General features: G+C 45.8%; 10 protein-coding genes across 10 annotated transcripts; 5 read left to right on the top strand and 5 right to left on the bottom strand.

The window, feature by feature from the left end:
* Nucleotides 1–227: 227 nt before the first annotated feature.
* On the bottom strand, nt 228–1334 carry C8R40DRAFT_1168777 (uncharacterized protein; the record flags this gene model as incomplete). The annotated part of the gene is made up of 1 exon (XM_046231246.1): nt 228–1334. The coding sequence occupies one exon, from the start codon at nt 1332–1334 to the stop codon at nt 228–230; it is 1107 nt and encodes a 368-aa protein (XP_046088517.1).
* Nucleotides 1335–1980: 646 nt separating this feature from the next.
* On the top strand, nt 1981–2897 carry C8R40DRAFT_75053 (uncharacterized protein). The gene is made up of 4 exons (XM_046236104.1): nt 1981–2018; nt 2078–2251; nt 2320–2767; nt 2827–2897. Exons 2-3 carry the CDS (start codon nt 2200–2202, stop codon nt 2664–2666), a joined length of 399 nt encoding a protein of 132 aa, XP_046088516.1. The 5' UTR covers nt 1981–2018; nt 2078–2199; the 3' UTR covers nt 2667–2767; nt 2827–2897.
* On the bottom strand, nt 2774–4357 carry C8R40DRAFT_74938 (uncharacterized protein). Its single transcript, XM_046236098.1, has 2 exons — nt 3219–4357; nt 2774–3172 (listed from the first exon to the last, which is right to left on the bottom strand). The coding sequence occupies exon 1, from the start codon at nt 4272–4274 to the stop codon at nt 3228–3230; it is 1047 nt and encodes a 348-aa protein (XP_046088515.1). The 5' UTR covers nt 4275–4357; the 3' UTR covers nt 2774–3172; nt 3219–3227.
* A 75-nt stretch (nt 4358–4432) lies between these two features.
* C8R40DRAFT_1168775 (Lactonase, 7-bladed beta-propeller-domain-containing protein) lies at nt 4433–5908 on the bottom strand (the record flags this gene model as incomplete). Its single annotated transcript, XM_046231245.1, has 5 exons — nt 4433–5076; nt 5137–5254; nt 5309–5470; nt 5536–5686; nt 5745–5908. 5 exons carry the CDS (start codon nt 5906–5908, stop codon nt 4433–4435), a joined length of 1239 nt encoding a protein of 412 aa, XP_046088514.1.
* A 742-nt stretch (nt 5909–6650) lies between these two features.
* On the bottom strand, nt 6651–7346 carry C8R40DRAFT_1040523 (20S proteasome subunit; the record flags this gene model as incomplete). Its single annotated transcript, XM_046223923.1, has 3 exons — nt 6651–6798; nt 6857–7142; nt 7196–7346. The coding sequence occupies 3 exons, from the start codon at nt 7344–7346 to the stop codon at nt 6651–6653; spliced, it is 585 nt and encodes a 194-aa protein (XP_046088513.1).
* A 516-nt stretch (nt 7347–7862) lies between these two features.
* C8R40DRAFT_1068110 (GLE1-like protein-domain-containing protein) lies at nt 7863–9718 on the top strand (the record flags this gene model as incomplete). Its single annotated transcript, XM_046225975.1, has 6 exons — nt 7863–7900; nt 7946–8081; nt 8138–8695; nt 8746–8877; nt 8931–9462; nt 9522–9718. 6 exons carry the CDS (start codon nt 7863–7865, stop codon nt 9716–9718), a joined length of 1593 nt encoding a protein of 530 aa, XP_046088512.1.
* Nucleotides 9719–10107: 389 nt separating this feature from the next.
* C8R40DRAFT_74349 (uncharacterized protein) lies at nt 10108–12102 on the top strand. Its single transcript, XM_046236076.1, has 7 exons — nt 10108–10166; nt 10224–10589; nt 10669–10751; nt 10803–10826; nt 10888–11500; nt 11553–11724; nt 11783–12102. The coding sequence occupies exons 2-7, from the start codon at nt 10386–10388 to the stop codon at nt 11959–11961; spliced, it is 1275 nt and encodes a 424-aa protein (XP_046088511.1). The 5' UTR covers nt 10108–10166; nt 10224–10385; the 3' UTR covers nt 11962–12102.
* Nucleotides 12103–12750: 648 nt separating this feature from the next.
* On the top strand, nt 12751–14653 carry C8R40DRAFT_74292 (uncharacterized protein). Its single transcript, XM_046236073.1, has 10 exons — nt 12751–12854; nt 12909–12994; nt 13061–13085; nt 13171–13282; nt 13337–13455; nt 13517–13680; nt 13742–13852; nt 13938–14054; nt 14109–14163; nt 14217–14653. Exons 2-10 carry the CDS (start codon nt 12959–12961, stop codon nt 14579–14581), a joined length of 1104 nt encoding a protein of 367 aa, XP_046088510.1. The 5' UTR covers nt 12751–12854; nt 12909–12958; the 3' UTR covers nt 14582–14653.
* A 1025-nt stretch (nt 14654–15678) lies between these two features.
* C8R40DRAFT_1159797 (ribonuclease Le37) lies at nt 15679–17811 on the top strand (the record flags this gene model as incomplete). Its single annotated transcript, XM_046229933.1, has 10 exons — nt 15679–15885; nt 16026–16087; nt 16215–16275; nt 16343–16390; nt 16456–16584; nt 16665–16703; nt 16764–16968; nt 17035–17165; nt 17370–17594; nt 17665–17811. 10 exons carry the CDS (start codon nt 15679–15681, stop codon nt 17809–17811), a joined length of 1254 nt encoding a protein of 417 aa, XP_046088509.1.
* A 267-nt stretch (nt 17812–18078) lies between these two features.
* Nucleotides 18079–19995, bottom strand: C8R40DRAFT_1182427 (histidine phosphatase; the record flags this gene model as incomplete). The annotated part of the gene is made up of 4 exons (XM_046232968.1): nt 18079–18410; nt 18468–18649; nt 18723–19052; nt 19109–19995. 4 exons carry the CDS (start codon nt 19993–19995, stop codon nt 18355–18357), a joined length of 1455 nt encoding a protein of 484 aa, XP_046088508.1. The 3' UTR covers nt 18079–18354.
* Nucleotides 19996–20139: the final 144 nt, after the last annotated feature.

The raw sequence follows: 20139 nt of genomic DNA, 5'->3' as shown, positions 1-20139 counted from the left end.
GATAAGATATGCGATTAGATATTGGACTCCGAGAGCCCCTACTCCACTGTCCCTATTGTCTTCGAAGCCATCAGGGGACCATTGATTCTGTATAGGATATTATATTTGACACAGATTTCGCAGTTATCAGTTTCCTACAGATTATTAGGCTTAGAATGAGTTGCAGTCCTCAGAAAAGTTAGACACGTTTTATCTACGAAATTTGAAACTATGTGAAGTCACGGATGTCATGAAATACCATCCGCCGCTTCGTCAAGCCGGAGTATCCCATTGATATCTGAAGGTCTGGCTGTGTGCAATACCTTGGCTATATCTGGGAGCGTCAACGAGCCTCCCAGTAGCTTCAACATCTTCTCCATCAAAACTTCATCTTCCCCCTTTCCTGCTTTGGCCCTTAAGTCGATCATCATATCGATCAACGCCCTCCGATCTCCCGGATAATCTTCCGTCCTACTACCCACATCTATCAAATATAACTTTCCTGATTCATCCACAAGCACATTCCGAGCACAGATATCCCCATGCTCAACAAGTTCCAAGTCTTCCGCTGTTTTCAATGTTTCAAGTGCATGAGCAGGTATTGAATGAATTGCTATCAACCCTTGCAATACATTCAAGAACATCTTCCATCGAATGGTAGGTAATTTATCCAAAGGAGTACCTCCAAAAGGAACGAGGAAGCCTCGCATTCGATCGGTTGTGTCCACAACACAGGCTAACAATGGAAGAAAGTATTCGCTTTCACGAAGAAGGTGTAGCAGGGTGATTTCTCTATTGAAACGAGTAACCTCTCCACGACCTTGAAGGATTTGCTTGAAAACGACTCCTTGCCAGCCACGCGAGGGCACTGAGCATGTTTCCGTAGAACGAAAGAGGTATTGCCTCTGCTTCAGATCATGGGAGGGAATTGATGGAATATACGAAGCGAGGGGTGGAGGTTGAAGTCCATAGATTGGAATACCACTAGAATGTATCGGGTTCAAGCAGTATGTCAACGACCCATCTATATCATTCACTCGAATCTCATTGAAGTCGTTGCGACCACGATGTCCACTTGACTGAAGCACTGAAAGCCAGTACGGATCATCAAATATGCTATCCGGATCGTCATGGTAGCTGGGTGGATATTCATGGTGAGCTATGACTCGATACCAACGACGAAGGCAGATGTCGAAGATGATCCCAACATAAGGAAGCTCCATGCGCTGCAATGGGGAAACACTATGCAAACAAATCTCCTCTTCATCCCAAGCATGAGCAGCTAGTTCTGCGCCGGTTAAGACTGGAAGTGGGAGAGGATACGCCAAATCACTTGGAGAGATCTTATATGTCATAATTGGGTTGTCGTGGTTCAAGTTAAAGGATGGTTATCGTGTTTGGTCGTGCTTGACTTCTGCTTCTTAAGGTAGAGCTCAAGCAAGACCCGCACACGTCAGGTGACTGTGACCCACTGCTATTTTGATCCACGAAAAAATTAATAGCAGTCTCATAAATCTGCCTTCTCAAAATTGGTTTGCGCAGAAAGTTTTGCATCCCTATAGCAAAACTTTCCTTGCAAACCAATTTTCTATATATGTCGATAAACGGCTGCTATTAATTTTTGAAGGTCATGTCACGCCGGTCAGGTGACATGTGCGGAACTTGCTTGAGCTCTACCTTATCAGGCGTTCAAGTAAGTTTCCCACTGTGATGACGTCACATGATATCTCAGCTTCGACCCCATCACCTTGCTTGCAAGGTCTATTCCACTCAGTATTTGACCTCTTGATGTGCAGGCACATTTTTGCTATGTTTGGTTTCAGCGTTATCAGCCAGACCATTTCAATTATCTTGCTTTAATTGGACACCTCACCTCGCGGCGCGCCCTATGCGCGCCGCATTTTTGATCTCAAGCTCAAGCAAGGTGTGCAGTCCATACAGTGGGGCCTAGTGCAACTTTGCAAGCCAAAATTCACGCGAGAGTGAAGAAAAAACGTTATCTTCGAACGACGAATAAACAGACACAAGGCTAATACCAAGTGAGTTTAGCATTCAGTCTGCATCATTCACACCTCGCTAAGGCCATCTCCATCTACAGGTTCGTATGGGCCCGCCCTCCTGAGGTCTATAAACGAGATGGCCGCTTATCAGTAGAGTGCTATACCTCGAAGATAATTCATTACTCATTCCTTGACACCGTATTCACCGTCGGGTTCTTACATGGGACTTTCTTTTCTCTCTCTTTTCTTCCCTCGCCGATTGTTCGTAGTAGGTATGCTAATCTATGTCCTTATATTCCTGTACATGTCTCATGTTTATCTCTGGGTGTGATGTCAACAGCGTTGTTCGTATGTGTAGCATGTGAATACCAATTCCAACTGCACCAGGTAGTAAATCGATCACATATATATGGAGTAAGGATGCTATACTTCCTGGACAGGATTTATCAGAACCGTACCCTGGCTTATTCCCCTCGAGTCGTGATCCCACCAATCCTTCATAACATGCCAATGCCAGTCAGCAAGCTCGATACGCTCGCGTATACCAGTTTGATACCAAGTGGGAACCAAAGGGTGGTACAGGGACTACTGTGGGTGACAACACGATTTAAGCAGTATTTGAAGTCCCAGAGAAAGTCGATATGTGTCCCCTTGTGGCCCTTGAGATTAACGAAATCCTCAAGATGAAAGGGACTTCCTGCACAACTGCTATGGGAAGTTTCGCACTTGGTCGTCTTCGGCAAATTGGTGTGTGTATCAATCTTCCATATAGAGTATTCCAGCCGCTCATATCTAGACGTTATCTCTTTTTAGTATCGACTATTCTTATGACAGCCTGCGTGTATACTTATTCTTATGGCAGCGTATACTTATCCTTATGCGTGTCAGGAGTGATCGTACTGTATGCTCACGCCATTACACGCCTTAGTTTCACGCGACTCTGAAGTAGGAAACCTTCTCGGCCAGTCACTGGCATTATGGCTCGGGAATTCGTCCCAAGAGATTGCACAACCATTTCTGCGACCTTTCACCCTTCCCCAAGCCAACGCCATTCTCGAGTTTAGCTATGTCGCTATACTCGAATGATTTTCACCAATTCAACCTTCCACCCCCTCGTATCCAGAACTCTAGAACCGATCGGAAGCAAATATGTTGTTCGAGGGAAGGGCATATATGCATATATAATGAACGTACTGTTACTGGTAAGTATAGAAAGTCAAAGGAGTCTACTTCACTTACTCCATTCGTTCATGTTCGTATTTTCAAAGACGTGATAATATCTTGGAGAGCCAGCGTGCCCTCAAGTAACTTCAACATACGGTCGATCATTGTTTCGTCCTGCTCTGTTTCTGCTTTTAACCTCAACTCAGCCATCATTTCAACCAATGCCCTCCGATCTCCCTGATAATCCTCTGTCCTACTCCCGACATCTATCAAATGTACCTTTCCCGATTCGTTCACGAGTACATTCCGTGCACAAATATCCCCATGTTCAACAAGTTGCATATCTTTCTCTATTTTTGATGTCCCCAGTGCGTCAGCAGGAATCGCATGAATGGTTACCAGCCCTTGCAGGACGTCGAAGAAAATCTGCCATCGAACAGTCGGCAATTGATCCAAAGAAGTACCTCCAAACGGAATCAGGAAGCCCCGCATTCGCTCTTTGGTGTCGACAACGCATGCTAATACTGGAAGAAATTGATTGCTTTCTCGGAGAAGGTAAAGCATTCTGATTTCCCTATTGAAGCGAGAAACCTCGCCGCGACCTTGCATGATCTGCTTGAATACGACCCCTTCCAATCCGCGCGATGGGACAGAACATGTTTCCGTTGCACGGAAGAGGTATCGTCTCTGCTGCAGCTCATGAGCGGGAATTGTTGGGATGTATGAAGTCAGTGGTGGAGGTCCGAGGTCATATATCGGTGTGCCTCTATGTTTAGGGTTCGAGCGGTAGGTCAACGATCCGTCGATGTCGTTCACTAGGATCTCGTTGAAATCATCACGACCACGATGACCGCTTTGCTGGAGTACTGAGAGCCAATACGGGTCATCGAATATACAGTCCGGATCGTCGGGGTAGTCGGGTGGATATTCATGGTGGGCGATGATGCTGTACCAGCGACGAAGGCGAATGTCGAAGATGGTCCCGATATAAGGAAGTTCCATACGCTGCAATGGACCAACGCTGTGTAGGCAAAGTTCTTCTTCATCCCAAGCATGAGCAGCTAGTTCAGCATCGGCTAAGATAGGTAGTGGGAGAGGATATGCAAGATCATTTCGAGACATTGACATCATGGTGTAGGAGCAAGGCTCACATTTTCGCTACGGGAGAGTCGGATCAAGCTAGCGCTCACCGGTGCTCGCTCTCAATCTATATTCTTATGACCATGTACATTTGAGCCCTCAATCTCGAGCATTATGTAGTATACACGCTTCCATTCGGATTCAGCAGATCATGACGAAGGTAGGAAAACAAAGCTGGTCCTATTCTGTACATCCTGATTATTAGCTAGCAAGGTAAGGTTTCTTCCCCCATCAACTCGTTCCAGAATACTGACACCACCGGTGGTAGTCGCTCCAGCAACGATATACGCATCTCCGCCATTATCTACTCTTCCCAACGTCATACTCCGAATTTGTTGCAACCCTGTAGGGACTTGCGCAAGAAGGTTGAAGGAGTAGCCTGCTCCTTCTGAATTAGAAGTCGAAGATTCTGAAGATATATTATTCCGGCGAAGCGTGCTCGACCTGCTGACACGTTTCATGCGTTTCGCGTTTGTAACAGTATTGTTGAACTCTGGGGTCGACAGCGTCAGTGTTGTTCCGTTAACAAACTCGAATATGGCAATAGTATCGCCTTTGGGGTCAATCGTAGACCCAATATTACGGTTGCTGACGTAGATTAAAGGATTAGGGAATCTCTCTGTTGGTGTAGATATCAAGAGTTCTGCTGCGGCGAATTTGGAGCCGGGGAGTGCATCAGCGGGGAAGGTGCTGATGTTTGCGAGGAGCGAAGATGTTGTACCGTTGGGTCCGGCTGGGATGCGCTGAGCGGTGAGGGTAGATGTAGTTTCGGAGACGACGAAGAGGATGTCATCTATAGGATCAAAAAATGTGAGCCAGGATCAAAGGAGTGAGAGCGAGTGATGAAACGTACTATAGATGGCCAACCGACGTGGACCAGAACCAGGATCTCTATCGATCTGTCCTTGAACAGTGAAACTGCCATTCCCTGACGGGTCATTCTTTCCGATACGCCAAATTTTGTCTGCACCCTAGACACACAGTGATTTGAATATAGCGGAGAGACGAGAGAAGGAAGTACATACGAGATCCGCCACCAACACTTCATCGTTATACTCCAACGACATATGAGGGTTCGATTTTCCACCTTCTGGTATTGGAAAAGCAACAACAGACGAGTTGGTTGGAATGAAGTGCAAAGGGTCGCTTGGATCAGTTGAGATGAAAGAGCAATTTGGGGAGCCAAACTATATGTACCGAGCATGTCAGATGTGTCTACGTTGATTAAAATGATATAAACGAATGAGCTGACGTTCATAGCGGACACTTCGCCTGTTGATAGGGGATTTGTAAAAGTCGGTCCAACGCCTTGAGTGGAGACGGTATCGATTAGAGACAATGAAGTATCATTATTAATTGTGAATGATTGAAGGTTTCCGATTGTTTGGATTTCATTGACTGAACTGTAGGGCAACCCATCAGCTTCTCATAATGAAGAATCACAGGAGTTGAAGTACCCACTAAAGCACGTTCGGGTCTTGAGGATGAAGAGCGATCCACGAAGGATCATCGCCAGACAAACTTTGTGCAGCTATTGATAAAGTGTTGGTATCGTTGTTGAATACATAGGTGGATATTAGTCCGGGTACGGAGAAACCGCCTGCGAGTATCGTGAAATTGACCATCGTAGTAATAGCTTTAGAACGCAAAAGGAGTGTAAAATGTCGAGAAGGAGTGGTGCCGCAGAAACGTAATAGTCGTCACAAATTCGTCGTTTGGAATGTACGCGGGGTCTAAGATGACAGAGAATATCGAGGAGCGCTGCTCAAGGTGTTCTTCGCGAGGTCCAAAAGAAAGAATGAAGAAAATATTGACCTGGTTATTTATAAAGCGCATGGGCGCTTAACTGAACAATAGCGTCGTTTGGTCATTGTTCCATGAAAGGTCTACTTTTGTGGAAAGAATAAAGAATGATCAGTATTAGTTAGCTTGCAAGTTGCAAGATGTACAGGATGTGGGACTACACATTGTATGGACTCGGATGGACCAGACAAGTACGGACCAAACGAGTATGAAGCAGTCCGATAATTCGATGATCTTCAAAGGTGATTAGAACTAAGAAATTTAAAATGGTCGACCTAGTGTATGTGTAGCATGTGAATCCTAACTCCAACTACATCAGGTAGTAAATCGATTACCTCTGGAGTAAGGATGCTATACTTACTGGACAGGATTTATCAGAACTGCACCCTGGATAACTCTCCTTGAAGTCGTGATCCGACCAATCCTGTATAATAACATGCCAGTGCCGGTCAGCAAGCTCGATACGGGTCATGCCCATGATATTCGCGGTAGATCAGACGGAACGCAAAAGGGAATTTAGTGCTAGGAATACAGACAGATTCAAACGAACGATGGCATGACGTTTTACAGCTCCACCTCTCGTGTACCATCCTTGTCCACTACTTTGATTTTGTACTTTCCAGGACTAACGACTAGACGCTTTGCGACCTCGTCAATGCATCTCTTCAAAGTCGCGAGTCCTTCTTCGAGTGTAGCCTCCGGATCATGGTACCTACAAACAAAGAGAGAAATTTAAACACTAAGGCTGAAGGAAATAACAGAAGATATACCGATCAAGTAAACTCAAAGCAAAGTAGCTTCCGTACCCATGAGCACCGAAAGGTACCTCGGTCATCGTTCCAAGATAATCTATCCAGTACAGATGTGGAGAGTCAGTTGTCACATCGAACCCGCCAAGCATAAGATTGACGGAGTAGGGCTTTCGGGAACGAAGCGATTGTGCTAGAGAACGACGAATCCACGACGCGGCCGCGGATGGTCGCAAGGAATAATTGTTTCGGATGTTGAAAAGACGGAGGTTGCGCTCAACATATTCAGCAAATTGGATAGTGTCACCTAAGATCTCTCTATTAGTTCCTTTGTTGTTTCTTGAAACACGGAATGCATACCTGGTTCTCCAGAATAGGACATGAGTAGATGAGGGCTGACGACTTTGATCTTGTCATCGTCAGTTTTCATCTTGACGATAGACCGAGCCGCGGTGGTGTCAGAGGCGACGATAACATAACCCTTTCCAGTAATTGCGAACGAAGTCTCCATGATAGTCTTTGATAGACGATAGTCAAGTGGTAAAGTCGAGAGTTACGCGTCTTGCCCTAACCCGAAAACTACCTAAAACGAGTACGATCACGGAGCGGAACAGTCGTGACTGTGACTCACTTGGACTCTATCTCAAACTATCTCAAATCTCCTCTCGCTCTGGTTCTTCCTCATTAATGCACCAAAGAAGCTCTTGGTTCACACTCAGTCAACCATCTAGAATCTCATCCGTCGCCAAAACTTACGATAACCATGCGGTTCACTGCGCCACGATCTCCGTCTAGTTCACCAGAAAGAAAGTGAAGTGGTGATATCAGGTTTGGTTGGCTTGAAGCTAATTCTAAACGTGTTTCAGGCCCAACCCAGGAAGAAGACGAACTTCTCCGTCACAAAGGCGGCGCGCATCGACCTTTGGCCTGAATTCATCGTCAGTATCTGACGTGGATGAAGTAGTGGACCTCGAGTCTGACTCTGGAGAATCTGTGCCAGGATCATCCGACTCTGACTCCTTCTGCTATGGCTCTGAAAGCGAGATTCCTCCCTTGCCTTCGTATGTGAGTTTTCAAGCCTCAAGCTCCCAAGTTTGAACACGTGTTTAGAAAACAGAGAAAGTTCTCTTCGCGTCCTTCCCGGGAACAAAATCAGATAGACGACACAATCGCCGCCATTCGCCTACGAACACGACATCATGATCCTTACGAAGAATGGGAGAAAGATATGAAGAAAGATTCGTTGGTGCGTCTCAAAGTGGCAATTCACGCAAACGAATTTACTATATCATCTACTGTTAGCGTGCTGCCCGCAAGAATTACAATGATTCAGAAGCTCAATTCATCCGTTATCAGAATCAGCGTCGGATAGAGGACTCAAAACGACTTGCCGCCGCATTCAAACAAGACGAAATGCAACTCATACAAAAGTTGGATGGTTTACGTCTCCAGCAACAAGCGCGAGAAAAGACTCTTCAAGAGAAATTGGCTGAACGTAATGAGATTCTATGGAAAAGGATTGAGGCGTCGATCAAGCTTGAACAAGATAAAGAGCAAGTGAAATTGGATGAGCAGCGGCGGGTCAGAGAGGAGGCGGAGAAAAGGCGGAGAGAAGAGGAAGAAAATGCAAGACGAGAAGAGCAACGAAGGAGAGATGCAGAGGAGCAGAAGAGACGGGAAGAGGAGGGGGAAAAACGGAAGAAGGAAGAAGAGGAGCGAAGGTTGCGGGAGGAGAAAGAAGCTGCGATACAAGAGGCTAAGGAGCGCGAAGAGAGACTGAAATCGGAGGAGGAGAACAGGAAAGCTGCGGGTATGACCACATCCGAAGAGGACTGGAAAGAAGCGCGCAAGAACCTTCAGGTTAGTCTTGGACACATGAGCACAATTGATCTATCTTTACTTGGGCTTAGGTTGTCAAAACACAAGGAACACGGCTTGTCAAAGCAACTCCAACCTTGAAACCCACTTGGAGTAGTGCAAGACGCGCTATAACTGCCAAGATCGGGCAGTTGACGAATGATGCTGAAACTATCAACCGGGTGGTAAGCAAGCGAATTGTTGCTTACCCTCAGATCAGCCATAATGTCATTTACAGTCCTCTCAACTCGTTGAAATCCTGCTACCAGTAAATAGACCACTCCCTCCTCCAGTATATACCGCCCTCCTCTCTGCGCTGGCAAAAGCCCTTGTCCTGCAAGCCGAAACCGAAATCACCGCAGAAAAGCGCTCCGCCATCCCTCTCGCTGAAGTTACATTCAACTGTCTCGAACGGCTCGAAGGATTTTCCGAAGTCCTTTTCGCTAAAATTACACAACGAATTGGACCTTGGGCTTTACCCTGTCCTATTCCTGAGAAGGATTTCGACGATCGGCCGTGGAAGGATAATCAAGAGGTGAGGCGAATCCAAGGGTTTCGCTCGGGCGAGGACGGTGTAATAGAAACGCAGTCGCAGTACACCGATCGGGTGAAGGGTGTGATGCGGTTGTATTTTTCAGTGCTGAAGATTACACCGAAGAAAGCACCATTGAAGAAGATGTTCCAACTACCGAGGTATTGGACGTGGATGGCTCGACTGCTTGGGTCGAAAACGTTGTTGGCAACGGCAGTGGGTGCTGAAGTTCTTTTCGGTAAGTTTTCTCTAGTTTGTCCTTGCTGATTTTCGCTGACAGGATTCTCATGCGGGTAGTTGCCCTCGAAGTACTAGGAGCGGATGCCTTACAAATATGGGGATACCAATTCGTGAAGATGCTTCGTGTGATATATGATGCATCTACCGATGGTTTGGGTGGTGGTAAAGTCCTTGGTGGGACCACTCCTGACGGTATTGCTGCTCGAGCTCGGGTCAAGTTAGAGGTCGAAAGTATCATGAAAGGGGGACAATAACGGCTGTCGGCGTTGTTTACATGTAGGCTATCATCACTTGACATTTTATTCTGCAATTCTTGACAATTGTTGCCTGCCTGCAGTTGCTGTATACACTTTCGGGGTTTCTTTGTTACATTTTTGACCATCATTATAGTATCACTAGTTTAACAGTATCTATCACACACACACAGCGCGTGTTAGATCATGCAGAGCACCAGTCAATACCAAGAACTTGAAAAGAGAGGCGAGGCAAATCGGAAGTTTGAATTTGGTTTCGCGATTACAGCGAGCGCAATCGTATCATGTATTTATATTCTAAGGTAAGTACTATATAATACCGATGACAGCCCGCTTATGCATCCGAGGGTTGAACGTTGAACGTTGAAAATCGAAAGGTAATGGGGAAAATCATGTTGATACTGGTCTGGGTACAGTGAGTGCGAGAGACGATGGTGGCAACAAGATCGTCGGTGAGAAGTTCTGGGTAAGAGCGCTATTTTTGGAGATTTACTTGCCATTTTAGGAAGTTCTCCCTATGTATGTAGAAGGAGGCGCACATGGTACATAACCGAGGTGCTCCCATGTCGTCTTTGCTTCTTTTTTTTGCTTCTTTCTTTCACACCACTATCTTCCAATCCCTCAAATTCGACCCTCTTAGTCCCTCCAAACAATTTGACGCTGCAGAATGGACTCCAAAGTCGTAATCATCGTCCACATTCGATACTCTCAACGAAAAGCATTTTCGATCCTCGATTCAAGCCGAAAAACTAGATATGATAACTTGCGCCTCGATCTTTCCAAAATAAAACTTCCTCATCCCCCAGAGGCCAATGTCAGTGAGCCCAGCATAAATGAATGGTCTTTCTATTGGGAGACGAAGAAATATGGGGTAAGCTCGACAACGCGACGCGTCTCCTTACATAGTTTGGTCATTGGAATTCATTTGGGCACATTCTTACTCTGCATAGCCCTTATGGAACATTCTTGAAAGCATTGTATGTCGACAAAAATCGGATCCAATGACTATTACGGGGATGAGGGAGACAGAGATGTAGGAATTACGTTGCTCATCCTTGCAATGTGCTCATTGATTGAACCTCAGCGAGGACATATGGATGGAAGAACTGTGAGATTTTCTTCCCCCATCAAATAATAATTATCTTTACTGTATTCGTCTCTGATATTAGACCAGAGTCTCCACTAACGCGTCGAACACGCTCTCCAGAGCCAATGTCGCGTCGAACGCGTTCCAGATCACAACCTCGTAAATCCTCCTACTCCCGACCCTGGATGAATTCGCGTTCAAGAAATATCGACTCAAAAAACAGTGACCGTGGCTCAGCACAACGCGGTCCTGGATGGCACTATCAAAACAAGCAACAAAATACTCCATTACGCCGCTCTCGTAATCCTCGGCCCCAGGATTCACTATCTAACTCTACATCACCCTACCATTCATACTACATTTCAGACTCACTCCGTCAAATAGATTCCGTGCAGACAGTACTTCTCGAGATTGAAAAAGCACAGCAGCAGTCTCTTGATAATAATAAGGATGGTGAATCATTCGTTTCTCTGCCACTCCCTCCTCCTCATTGGAGCCTGCCCAAAAATCCGAGCACACCACTTTCACTTACATCGGAGTCGGACGAAGTTCCTCGAGTAGAATCTTTCTCGTCTAGTCCACCGAATTCAAATCTGTTCGAAAATCCAACGCACAATTCATCTGATGCGAACTCAGGGAAAGTTATACTTCCTCAACCTGTACCTTCCGTTGATGAGGAAATATACCACGAATTGGTCAGCTCTTCTCCCAACCCCTGTCACATCTCTGATTTGTTCAATACGATAGGACGAGCCGACCACGATATCCAGAAACATTGCTGATCAACGGATTTCCGATTTGACTCGTGAATTTTGGGATGCCCGACGCCAGTTATCCGCTCTTTCCGCAAGATGTTTTACTATTGAATCCCAAATGAAGGCGCTGAACGCCTTTAGTCTGGCCAGTCGTGGAAATGAGTGTGCGTTTCAAGAGCAACTAGTAGAGCTGACTGAACCTTAATCAAACGACATATCCAGATATCCATCAAGATCTCGCTGAAGCGGAACAAGTTTTGAAAAACGAACGAGAACAGCGTGAACATGCGGAAATGGTTTTGGGAGATGTTCTCAGGGAGTGTAAACAACCAACGATCACGCCAGCCTTGTTAGCGGCTCTAGGTCAGACTGAGTTTTCACAGACATTGCATTACGATTGAGGTAGTCAAACATTACTGTGCATTGGATTTTAAGTGTAGTATTGGTACGAATTGGCTTGTGCGAAAAGGTAAATTGTGCTAGCATCCATGAAGAAATGCAACTGGCAATTCAGGGGAAAATGAGAAGATAATATTTCACAGACATAAAAGGCAATGTGTGTGAACTAGCGTATCCACTGCATGTCAACTGGTCAAAGCCTGATTAAAGCCAGGGGCCATGATATAAGCCCTAACCTAACTTTAACCTAGAAAGTGAAACGGAAATTCCTGCTGTCTTCTCTTCCAGTCGACTTGCACTGTCTATACAGCAACAAATACCCCTTCGATTCCTCTTCTGAGCAATTTAGTTCATGTCCGACACTCGATTCCGTGTGCGCCTTGGTTATACTACATAGCCTGAAGGCAGCTGAAGACATTCTACTTGGATTCTCTTCTAATTGATACTTTTGGTGATACTTTATAAAGAGACGGACCACAGGGCATCCCTGTAGTTCATCACAAAGGCTAGGCTCACCGGAGACACACTATCTACCGCGGCCATTTTCGACCATTACGCCTGTCCAGTTCTCCTAGTGATGGTCATCGGCCTGACTACCCTTGTAGGGCTCTTCGGAGCTCAATCAGACGTTTCTCTGCTGCAGGCACATATTGCTACATCAATGTTCAGTCTGTCTATCCGTTGCTGTACAGTGTGTCATTTTCTGTAGGTGCCCTCATGCACAGGCGGGTAAGCTAGTAAAGCAACTAAATAACAGTGGGTATGCTTTTCCCAAATCGATTGTTCTTTCCTCACAAACCACGCTCGGGTACTTCATAGTACAGACGTCGATCATTTCAAAAGTAATCAGCAGCTTTGATTCATAATTCATAACTAGCGCTCGCCTCTTCACGAAGTAAGCTTGTCTTTTCCCAATAAATTAGTTTCTCCCGCCGATGACGAAGGTTAGTAAAACTCCACAGCTCTTTTCAATACCACCCCGAGAAGCTGGCACGGTGAATGTATAGCCTCGAAGTATGCTCCATCAGTTCCAAGGTACGTTCTATGTATTTTCATTCATATCCCTCGCTTTTCTCACTATGTACATATACATATTAAAAGGACCTAGAATATAAAAATACGGAAAGTGAACGTCTCGAAGATTTCTTTTTTTGAACGAACTCATTCTCTTTTCTTCTCCTCGAGCTTGACGTTCTAAACGAACGGTGCAGGTGCAGTGTCTGATTTACTAGCACAACCGATTCGGTCAAACGTTGTCGTAACCATGGTGCATGTCGTCACTCCTGCCCCTTTGAACCCTAGTCGGGACGACATCATCTGGCTGTAGGTATCATGAACATTTTTTCAATATTCCTGCAATCCTTAAAACCCCGTTAGCACAGGTCCGCGCTTCATAGGCATTCTGTTCAACTGGTCATTACTCGGAATTTTGACTGCCCAATTATACATCTACTACTTGAACTTTCCAAAGGATAGGCGGATAATCAAGGCCCTCGGTAAATCATGATATCAGTAATCAAATCCTCGATATCTGATTTCGAGAAAACTTCCGGATAGTCTGCATTGTGTATCTTCTTGACTGGGCGCAGATATGCTCGGCCACTTACGATACCTTTCAATGGTTTGTGTGGGGATGGGGAGACGTACCAGGACTCTACGACCTTTATTCGTCGTTCTTGAATATCCCGATTTTTTCTAGTGTCATTGCTGCAATTGTCCAGGCAAATTATTTTTCCTGTTCCTCGGTAGACCTCACTAATGACGAACTCGTCAAATTTGCAGGTTTTCTTTGGCTGGCGAATCTGGAAATTCTCGCAATCGACCGTCATCTTTGGGCTGGTCACAATTTTGGCACTATTGCAGCTGGGGGGTGGGTTTGCCGTTGGAATCTTGGTGCGTGAAATGAGTCTACAGGATGATCCTCCTTCGAATTATGCGATCTCCCTTCCTTCACTTTAATTAAACCTCTGTCCTCCAGCTTTGGAGGGATGCATCGGAAGTCTCGCGCTCCAGCGCACTTGTCAGGGCAGTCGGAGTGAGGCTGGCAGGAAGTGGATTTGTTGATACCGTGATTGCTGTCAGCATGACCTACTTTGTGAGTTGAGTTCCTTCTATCGCCTACGAGCCTATTAATTAAGTGGTACTGTAGCTGATACGGAGCAAAACGCAGGCGATAGGACATATGAATAATGTTGTCACTCGGCGTGCATACCCCTTTTGTCCAACTTCTAGTACAAGGACTCATTCTTTCCCCTAGTCATTCGATTAACTATCGAAACTGGAACGGTTACTGCCATCGCCGCTATTATTGACCTCGTCTTCTTTCTCAAAGAACACAATGGGCTTCACCAAGTATCCGGCGTCATCCTGTGCAAATTATACAGCAATACTTTACTAGTGCTGTTTAATAATAGAATAGTCATAGCTGGTCATGCAGGCTCGAACTTTGCTTCAACCACCGACAATGTCCACCTTGTATCAAGCAGTAACTCCCGAGGATTGGAGTCTTTCACGCCAGCACCGGTGGAGCTCCGTACGATGGGTTCAGCGACTTTGACATCCAAAGGGGAATGGAGGACTGAGAATGAGATTGCTCGAGAGTCTGAAAATTATGAAAGATGATAGCATTGGGGTCTGGATCAATCTTTGTAATGCATATCTAGTATATAATTTCAAAGTATCCCACTTTCCCAATGATAGTCTAAGACGGATGAGGGGGAGAGCTCGCAGAAACAACTGAGTCGGATTAGCGCCAATAAGCGTAATTCATACGATCAGTTGGCAACGCGGCTTTCCACGGCAGTGACACACTATTATTTTGTGCATTTGAGTCTTGAGATGAGCAAAAGTGCTGGAACTCCAATTGATAGGTACCAAAGATATCCTAACAACGAACAGGGTGAGACCTGGTGAGACTGGAATGAAAGGACAAGGAAATTTACATATTCAACGATTCATATCGGATACGGCTGGGCCATCATTCATCAATTTTTTCAAACTCCGAAGCTATCCAATGATCATTGATTTTTCTTCACTCTCGTGAATTCTACCACCCAGTGCCGAATTTTCGTCAAGAGTATACTTCATACTCACGTTCCGCCTGTTTTGTAACATCTGAAGAGACCCGATGTATTAATGAGGAAGGGAGTTGTCCATGGGAGAAGTTGAACAGGCAGAGGCTACAGGTCGGTCAATGTGCTCCGAAAATCTCATGCTGGTCAATGGTTTTTTCGTCAGTGACATGCATAATTCTCTGTTGATCAAACGCAAAGTTATCAATATCCGGTTTGGTTGACATGTACATGGGATGGACCTTTCTTCTTCCATATGCATTGCCTGTGTTATCGTTATCTCAACTGTCTCGACATGTTCTGCTTCACTCATCGTGTTCCGATGTACCTCAGATTCTCGCTCGCGAACTGCTTATCCCGAATTATGACATATATGATAACTGAAATCTCGTACATGATTCAATCCTGTACAGTGCCAGGCTCTGTATGATCCCTGCGAATCTCATGCCGTCCACGCGTTCTAAATCATCGAAGCCGCTCGTCTCATTTGTTTTTTCGGTCTCCATGTGATGATTTATATGTGGCCATGTATTCACGGACTTCGACACACTGCATCGCACAATCAGAACATCACCCTTGAAGCACCAGGCCAGCATGAGCACTGTTATAAGTACTGGCACTGACTTGGACTCGTTACATACCTTTAGGATGATTGTCAACTTTGCTCTTTCTTTTATTTTTGCTTCTTTAGCTCTCGCTTCTCCTTTGACATCTTCCAATCCGTTAGGACTCGGAGGTCAGTTCGATGTATTTGCAAGGAATGTGGCTATCTCGTCTGGATGTTCCACCACGGGCACGGCATCTTGCCACAACACATCCGCCGTTTCCAATACATGCTGCTTTGAAGCTCCCGGAGTGAGTCCTGACGCTCTCCTCATTTCGAAGGATCGTTGACAAAAACTGGTCCTTTCAGGGACTTATCTTGCAAACCCAGGCATGTGCTCGTGTATATCTCAGCTCCACTGATTGATGAACTGATCGTTGAACATTAACAGTTCTGGGATACGGATCCTTCAACAGGTCCTAGTAATAGTTGGACTATCCATGGTATATCTGTGTAGCTAGTCGTTACGAACGTTTTGTTGACATCTCTTTGAAAACAGGCTTGTGGCCAGACAAGTCAGCTTCATTGCTTGGGAGTCATCGAACATCTAACTGACATATCGTTTGGCTCTCAATCCCAGCTGCGACGGGACCTTCTCCGAGAATTGTGATCCCTCTAGGGACCAGTCCGCAATCACCTCGGTGAGTTGATGGCTGGAGCTGAGCAACGTAGTCACTTCCGGACTACAGTGCTAATCTTCAATCTTAGCTGCTCGAATCTGCCGGCGCTACTTCAACGCTTTCTTTCATGCAAACGGTGGGCTGTGTATTATGATTATTAACCATCTTGTGCTGACATTGGGTTGTCCTTCTTTTAACTAGTACTGGAAAAATGATCCAGATGATGGCAGCGATGAAGAGCTTTGGTCGCACGAATGGGATACGCATGGCACATGCTATAGTACCTTAGAGCCGTCATGTCTTCCTAGTGGAAGCCCTTCTGGTACAGACGTATGTTTTTGGTTATCTCATGGAATTTTGGCCTTGCACATGCACTCGGTTTTAATATCTTGTGTTAATTTTGCTATTAGGCTGTGGCATTTTACGAAACTGTTGTTCGGTTATTCCAGGTACTACTTTCACTTGCAGAATCCGGTTTCCCTGGTTATTCATTGCTCTTCTTATCATAGACACTGCCTACATACACATGGCTGGCCAATCAAGGCATCACACCATCTTCTTCGACTACGCATACACTTACGTCGCTGGAGAATGCGCTCGCGGCGGAGGCTGGAGTCACGCCTATGCTAACGTGTGATGGTAGCAACTTGAATGAGATTGCGTGGTATTTCAACTTGAAAGGATCAATTATTGATGGGACATTTGTACCTATTGGTGAGTACATAGGCGTAAGTTCATCTATGATTGGGATCATGCCATGCTGAAAACAACCACTCGAAGATTCGCCGGAAGACAGTGACTGTCCTTCAAGCGGGATCAAGTATCCTTTAAAAACAGGGTCTCCGGTTTCCACTACTTCTGTTAGTAGCACGACTACGACTACGACTACGGTATGTTCTCAACGCGCCACAGTCTACACTTCGTCAATCTACATAGCTGACTTGTTATCCATCATCGCATTAGACCGGAACTGTAAGCTGACTCGAATCAATATTTCTGATGATACGAGACTGATCAGTGTAATTCTCAAATGATATCAGCCTACCTCAACTGGGGTGAGCTTATCTATATGCCAAAACTCGAACTCCCTATGTAATAACCTAATTTTTGCACAGACACCCGGTCCATTACCTACGAAAGCAATGATTGTGGCAATTCACAACGGCGCCCAGGTTGGAGGATTACTGACCCTCGGAACATGGTCGACGCAGACTTTGGCTACCATGACTCTCGCTGGATCAACTTCAAGTTTCACCATGACTTCATCTAAGGGTAGCTGTGGCGTTAGCGGCGGAGAGTTAACTTGTGGAAGTGGTGTTTCCGCTACTTCCTTCACTGCTGTGAGTAGTTGGCATGTTCCTGTTGCCCCCTCCGTTTTCTGTTGGTATATTCATGAGCGACTTTCTATAGATATCCTCAGGTGGAAGCTTACTTCTCGCATCTGGCGGATCTACAGCGTTCTCAAGTAGCGCGGTGCCCAGTGGTGAGACTGTGGAAACCGTGTTTACGGGCTCCGGCAAAGCTCAGACGTACACGCTTGCGATCGTGTCAACTTGAAATACGAATGAATCCTGAGATTTCGGGGGCATGGAGAATTTGAAAACATATTTTTGAACATTACCAGCTTTAAGTTCTCCTCCCATTAATAATTTGTCCTACACACAGACAATATTGACTCCCTCGATTCTGAAACCGTACATGATATCTCAATACTGAGGGCTTGCTTTACACCCCCTATTTGTACCTGGATGGGCATTTAAACCCAACGCTAAAATACCAAATCGGGAACGGGAAAAATATACTTAGCGTCGACTGGACGTACAACCCTATTCACGCACAATCGCGTATACATACTACAAAAAACTTTGGTCTCTACAGTGTCATCAGATCGAAGTCCCCGTATGCCGTCGTTGTATCAAAGTTACTGATGATTGCATAAGCTTCGAATTGGTTTTTGTTTCTTCATCACCTTTCACAGCAGAAACCCCCGGTTTGACTCTGTATCACTTATCATTCATCCTGCTACACAGTCACAATATTCTTACAGCATTGCTCAACACCACCTTGTATTTTTAGCTAATATACTCTTATACAATCAATCTAGTTTTGACAAGCAGCAAACAACTCTGAACCGGCACCGATCGTGTTGTTGACATCTAGTAGGAAGGCGAGGTGTAAGAACAAATGAAATAGAAAGAGAGAGAGAGACGTACAATCAAAGAAGTCCTCCACGGGAATCATGTCCAGCAATCCGCTATTGTTCGTGCCCAAGGGCAGAGACGTCTGCATTGGTTGACCGCCCCAGAGCACACGGAGAAAGAAGTTTGAAGTGGAAGCGGTGGCATTGGAGAGTAATGAGTCTGCCTCGTAAAGTTCGAAGACGATTTCGGAGCCCCTGCATTATGAGAGAACAGAAAAAGTCAGTACATCATCAAATTGAGGCGAAATGCCCTAGCAAGCGCACTTACATTCCAGGCCAGACCATTTCCGAAATCTGCAGAATGCCCAGCAATGGACCCAACGAATCATCGTGGGCGACGTTATGGAAATATCTAACTCCGCTCGTTCCCGCTATCTGCTCCTTGAAGTGGCCAACCAACTCTAAAACCCAGGCGCCATAGCTCAGTGCACTGAAAAGCGTCGAGTTGAATGCGTCGCGGTAGTAGTAGGAGTACTCGTAGTTGCCGAGACGGAAAACGGTGTCGGCAAGAGTCTGGTTTACGCAGGAAGATGTGTCGTTGACACTGCATGGTAAGGGCTTGGCGTCACACTGTTTTGCGGAGAGGTTGTCATAGTAGCTATAAGATGGGTTCGTCAAGGGAGAAGTGAAGAACGAAGTCTGGGTGAAACTCACTGGTCAAAACTCGTATGCCACCCCGCAGTGTCGTTCTCAGCAGTACCCGACACGGCATCCAGTTCTTCGTAAAGTTCAGCACCATCTACTAGATGTTCTGTCCAATTGGAGCTGCCTGTGGTATACGCAGTGAAGATAGAGTCTGCCGCAGGACAACTGTAAGATGCTGACAGTGAATCGAACGCGTCTGCCTGGATGAGAACGGCGACGTCGGAAGAGTCGGGGAAAAGTCCATGAAGTAGCCCACCAGAAACTTGGGAAGTGATAGGATTGGATGTTACGCGGATTTTAAATGTACTAGGATCGAGAACGGTGGAAAGATTCAACCGTTCCGCGTACACCGAACGTAAGTCTGCTCCATGAGTGTAGGAGTCGTTAATACCGCCAGTAGTTATTTGCGGGAAAGCACAGTTGCTTCCAACAAATCCGGGACCGACACTATTCGTGAATGGATTTTCCGGGTTCGTATAAGCAGACCACTGGACTACAGTTGGGTCACTCGTAACGCCCACTGTTCCTTTGCCATAATAAACCGGACCTTCCCCAGTGCAATCCCAGGTTATATCCTCTTTGAAAAACGTATTCGACGCGTAAGGAGTGCGTTTGTGATGTCTCTGGATAACCTCGATGTACTTGAGCGTATAATTTGACGATGGGGCCAGGTACTCTTCAGTCCGAACATGGGGCATATTACACCAGTTGTAAATTCCATACTCCGAGTCAGGCGTTATGGACGAGTTGAATATCCCTGGTGCGCCAGTTCCGTTTAGGACAAAGGTGAGGTTGTTAAGATTGGTGAGTTTGGGAGGGTAGTGGATGACATTCGTGGCAGAAGTAACGCTGACGAGGCCGAACACGAGGCCACAAAGCCGCGACGGGATCATCATGGTCAGAGTTGGTCGTTGGTTTTCAGTGGCGATTTGCCAGTATATATACCGCTCCACAGCACGAAAAGCTGTAGAAGGCCAATAGAAAGTTCAAAGATAACCATCGCCATCACTGTGTTGAACGAAGCGGCATACAAAGTTGGT

Source organism: Lentinula edodes, assembly GCF_021015755.1.
Source record: "Lentinula edodes strain Le(Bin) 0899 ss11 chromosome Unknown C8R40scaffold_10, whole genome shotgun sequence".
NCBI classification, from domain to species: Eukaryota; Fungi; Basidiomycota; class Agaricomycetes; order Agaricales; family Omphalotaceae; genus Lentinula; species Lentinula edodes.
This window is presented reverse-complemented; position numbering and strand designations above follow the sequence as displayed.

Coding starts and splice junctions, on each gene's coding strand:
- C8R40DRAFT_75053 (XM_046236104.1), top strand. CDS start 2,200: ATGGGACTTTCTTTTCTCTCTCTTTTCTTCCCTCGCCGATTGTTCGTA. Junction 2,252..2,319: donor TCGCCGATTGTTCGTAGTAG/GTATGCTAATCT, acceptor TGATGTCAACAG/CGTTGTTCGTATGTGTAGCA.
- C8R40DRAFT_74938 (XM_046236098.1), bottom strand. CDS start 4,274: ATGATGTCAATGTCTCGAAATGATCTTGCATATCCTCTCCCACTACCT.
- C8R40DRAFT_74349 (XM_046236076.1), top strand. CDS start 10,386: ATGGACTCCAAAGTCGTAATCATCGTCCACATTCGATACTCTCAACGA. Junction 10,590..10,668: donor GGGAGACGAAGAAATATGGG/GTAAGCTCGACA, acceptor TACTCTGCATAG/CCCTTATGGAACATTCTTGA. Junction 10,827..10,887: donor GACATATGGATGGAAGAACT/GTGAGATTTTCT, acceptor CTCTGATATTAG/ACCAGAGTCTCCACTAACGC.
- C8R40DRAFT_74292 (XM_046236073.1), top strand. CDS start 12,959: ATGTATAGCCTCGAAGTATGCTCCATCAGTTCCAAG. Junction 13,456..13,516: donor GCGGATAATCAAGGCCCTCG/GTAAATCATGAT, acceptor ACTTCCGGATAG/TCTGCATTGTGTATCTTCTT. Junction 13,853..13,937: donor GGTTTGCCGTTGGAATCTTG/GTGCGTGAAATG, acceptor TCTGTCCTCCAG/CTTTGGAGGGATGCATCGGA.